The 4,772-nt window shown below is 36.5% G+C and overlaps 1 protein-coding gene across 1 annotated transcript in view; it reads left to right on the plus strand.

The window, feature by feature from the left end:
* The first annotated feature begins 2,199 nt into the window (after positions 1–2,199).
* The window catches only part of CYTIP (cytohesin 1 interacting protein), a 21,241-nt gene continuing 18,668 nt past the window's right edge, over positions 2,200–4,772 (plus strand). The window contains exon 1 of the mRNA XM_019522383.1: positions 2,200–2,453. Coding sequence (XP_019377928.1) covers positions 2,286–2,453 — 168 coding nt within the window. The 5' untranslated portion in view covers positions 2,200–2,285. The remainder of the gene's footprint in view (positions 2,454–4,772) is intronic.

Consider the following 4,772-nt stretch of genomic DNA (forward strand, 5'->3'; position numbering starts at 1 on the left):
TAAAGGAATCCAATAGGATAAGAAAGATACCACAGATACCCTAAAGGAGAGGGTGTGACTTATTCATGTATTGATATAGCAGGTTGCAATGACAATTACTTCCATTCTATTTGCTTTTAGTTAGCACTTCCAGGTGCTTCTTGCAGGGCTTTTATTTATTCATCAATCAGTCATCCTCTCTCTCAGATGTTGGACATCATGACATCAATGCAACATACAATAGCACTTTGGTTTTAATGGAAAAGGTAACACTATTCATGTATTTAATATTGCTAAAGAGATTTTGTTAATTGCTGATTGTTGGAACTAGGGCTATTTCTAACTCCTTGGACCAGACTTTCGTTTTAGGATATGTCTTTTCTTCTCTCTTTTCCAGAGAAGCAGGTTTCCTCACATTGAAGCATTAAAGGGAATCTGCCATAGTAAAATTTTTGTCATTTGTCAAGAGCTGCTTTATTATATGTTGAGTATATCAACTCATTGATCTATCACAAGTTGATCAATTTAGATGGGTCCTAACAACTTAGATGGATCCTAATCTGACTCCTCATTGAATACTCCTGACAGAATGAAGAATTTTTCCTCTAAAATGTAGGGACCTTCTTGACTTCTATGCACCTACTCTGAAGAACAGTGGCAACAGCCTTGCGATACAGAAATTGTACAAGAGGATTATACCACTACTTGCAGTCCACTAGGTTTTATACTATTATTGTAAAATACTTTGACATTACTCTGGAAACCACTGGGAATTTTACTTGAGAAAAATATTAGAATAAGGAAATGACCTATACACCAACACTAGGATTGGTAGGCAGTTAATTTCCTCATTCTAATTTTATTCTATCATTACATTAGTGTTATTCTTACTGTAATTTTAAAATCAACCAAGGAAATATATTTACTTCATTACTACCTAATTGTTGGTAGTTTCCTTGTTTGAAGAATCAACTTATGTACCACTGTGTAAAAACTGTAGGTAGAAGATGTGATCGCTCTTTGCGTTCTGGTGCCTGTGGTCACATGTATGTCAATTCACAGGAAACAAGGGCTAGGCAAATGACGCTTCTCTTTGTGAAGCAAATGCAGGAAACAGCAGAGCAAAGTAACAGGGGAGGAAATGGGTTTACCGTAGCAGAAATGTGATTAAGATCAGCTAAGCAGGAAAAATGAATTTGGTTAGCCATGCAAGACTCTAATAAAACTCTTGGTTCAGAGATACTTTTTATTACACCAACTAAGAAATGACAAAAAATGTATCTTTCTTTGCAAGCTTTCTGGCACACACCCCCTTCTTGAGGATGAGTAAAAATTAAAGATGTTAAAAGTCCCCATAGGTAGAAAATACACTACATTTTGCACATAGGAAGCTGAAGGTGGATGCCTGTTCCTCTGGGTCATTGTGTTAGCCATTACATTTTACTTGCCTTGACTTTTTGAAGAGGACGTTCTACTTATGACAGTCCAAATGGGTTTCTTACTGACTTTGATGCTTTGTTGTGTTCTTGTTCTTTTTATGGTGTATAACACTCCAAAAATCTAATACTAAAGGGAACCAGGTGTCTTTTTAATAATTAACATATTACAGCAGCTTCCTTCACAATGTTTCACTTAATCTCAGTTCTCTTTCTGAGTGGGTTATGTCCATGATTCTCAACCAGGATGCCTTAGGTTTCTTTGAGATCCTTACACATGAGAATAGAATTTGATAGATTTTTTGATTACATATTAGCAACAAAATGCAAATTCCCCTTTATAAATATTTACTATAAAAATATTGCCGAGTGTGAATCGAGCACTTTTACAACATATCCTTTTATATTGGTGTCTAATTCTTGTTTATGTCCTTAATCATGCACTCAAGTAATTACTTGATAAAATCATGGCTTTCCACATTTTATGCCAAAGGTAATTGAGAAATGTGAGAGAACACTGAGAATGGAAGTTTAGGAAAGTTTTGTTTTTTAAAACAGATGCTGGTTTACAGAGCCAGTACAGAATATAAAATCTGCCTGATGAGAGATCCATTTGCTTCCAGGAGTGGAAAAATAAGCAGATTTCTCTAATTGCAAAACTCAACTCTTAGCTCTTCCAAAAGCTTAAAAACATTGAGTAACATTTGTGAACTACAAGAAGAGATTTCTGTACATGCACCTAAACCACAAGTCACGTGGCCCCCTTTCCATTCTGATACTTTTTGACTGCTGGTAGAGGAGGGTACAGTTTTAGTTTCTTCAGTCATACCATGTTATTTGACAGTGCTACTCAAATGATCAGCACCCATCATGTCCTTAAGAAGGCTCATTCAGCAAAACCATAATGCCAATTTTGCAGGCTTCTGTGTTAGTCCTTATACTCCTTACTTGGAAACTATGTGCAGTCCGCAGATGGATAATAAACAATTTCAGAACCTGGCAAATGCAGTGGGGACCTTACCCAGAGGACGCAGGCAGGTAAGTTTTTTGCTTTTACCATTGCAGAAAGTTTCCTTTTGAGAGGACAGCTAATTGTTTTTCTGTATTTGCAGTTGTAAATGTAATCTGCAAGGTTATTAGCAAGTAATTTGAAATGTTTGTTGTGGAATGTAGCTTGCCAGATTCAACTTTAGGTTGATTTTAACAGTCAGTGGAATTACAGGTAGGATGAATTTGGCCTGCTTTGTTTTGAATGGTAATTATTTAAAAAATCTAAATCTAGCCAATTTCCTGCAGTAAGTGTACACAGGATGAATTCAAACCCTAAAGCGCCTTGAAACATATAAAGAGCTTTTGAAACTAGAGTAGTGCCTGTTTTTTTTTTTTGTTCTCATTTTACAGCTATGCTGAGAATCAAAAGAAGCTGTTGACTTCAGGGTTTATGGGATTTCTCATGTCCTTTAAGTTTAATTTATTTTACTTCAATGTATGCCGTGTTCAGGCTTTTTGTTTCCTCATAGGCTTGCTTTCAGATATGACTGATACCAGCAATATGTAGTTATGCCCACCTGGGTCCATCTCTGCTATAAAAATGATGAAAGTGTTTCTGGGTTGGATGTTTCTCAAGACAAAATTATTTGTTTTCCTTGATTTCCCCCTATTATGTTAACAACACGACAGTTTTCTGTCATTTGCAATTGGCTGCTAACAAAATCCTGTTTCCATTTTTACTGTTCCTGTGAATTGGCAAATGAGCACTTACAGGATATTATCTAGTGATCTGGTGTAAATCAATCAAAATTCAAAGTATTTGAGCTGTATTATAAATTCAAATTATCATCAAAGAATTGTTATGTATTGATTGGGCACTTAAGCCCTCACTTTGTACAGTAATAGATGTACTCTTAATTCATCTTTTTTGTACAACATGAGAAAAGATAAAGCAAGGCCAGAACTTGACAGATTAATACGTTTCCATGGAATGTTCTTACTGATTTTTGTTCAGCTAGCATTGTTTGTGAACAAGAAACAATTTCTTTTGTCTCTGTATGGCAATCAGTCCTGATTCAGAGATAACATTTATGACAGTGGCTATGAGGTGGCTATGTTTGTTAAAAATAAATTGCAACATGCAAGGGAACTACCCTTGACAATGAGCTTGCACATCTGATGGGTACTTTGCAGAAGTCGTTCAGCTTAGAGTTACATACATATGGACTTCTCTTAACTGACCTGCTGCTTACGTGCATCTAACACTTCCCCCTCCCCACCCCAGATAAATACATGTTAATGAGCTGGGATTTTTGCAGAGATGGTTCTTTTACAGGGGCACATTTTGAAGAAGTCTGTGTCTCATGGCTAATTATAAGGACTTGAAGTCCACAAGCCTGTTAGTGATATAGGCCAATGGTTCCTTATTTGATATTTACATTTTCAGGAAGAAGCAGCTTCAATCTGATATTAGCTTTTTTATAATCTTTCTTGATTGCTTAAGTACTTTTATGTTTGTATGCAACATCAAGGTGCAGTCAATTGGTTTCATGAATGTTTGGCTATGCTGTCAGACATTACCTTGCATGAAGACACCGTCGTTATTCCTGTTAAGGTCAGGTAGTGCCGCACAGGCACTCCTGCACAGGGTTAACTCAATCTAATTACACTCAATGCTTTGTAGATCTTCTTACAGAAATGCTGGAATTAGCTTTAGGAAACGAGTTTTTTCTACACTTAAGTAACAGCCCCACAAATACCAGCGTGCGGACACAATGCTTCTCATGTTTTGAGTCTTGGATTAACCCTAATCCTCCCATTTAAACCGATGAAGTGTGACTTGAGGGGAGCAGAGTTCACTTAAAGATGTGAAGGATTTTTGGATCCCACCTTGGTGATCTCTTCTTTTGTTGTAGCATATAATTCTCATTAGTATTAGTGGAGATGGGGAGGGCTCTGTGGTAAGGTGATGCTTCAGATATGTTTGGGCTATCTATGGATAAAGACCAGCACAAAGGGAGAATAAAAGCAGATGTCTGAAAGTTCAAAGGGTTTCAGTTCAGCTGCTGGTTCAATTATGTACTTCCTGTGTAACCTTGGGTAACCTAATTTGTTTGTGCCTCAGCTTTCCCACTTGTAAAACAGAGCTAATTTTGTTTGCGTGTCCCACAGATATTGTTAATAAACAGTTTTGAGATTTTCTGAGATATGGTATGCTAAAAAAGTAAAGTATTACTGTTCTTAAAGTCCACTGTTAGCACAATGGAATAATGTTAGTATGCATGCATGTATTTGCTGTTCATCCTACTCCTTTGCATGGCATTTTAAAAGGCTCCCAAATATATGGAAAAATAGAATGATTTGTAA

The sequence above is a fragment of the Gavialis gangeticus genome, unplaced genomic scaffold (genome assembly GCF_001723915.1).
Source record: "Gavialis gangeticus isolate Ggan-Ray unplaced genomic scaffold, GavGan_comp1, whole genome shotgun sequence".
Taxonomy (NCBI): domain Eukaryota; kingdom Metazoa; phylum Chordata; order Crocodylia; family Gavialidae; genus Gavialis; species Gavialis gangeticus.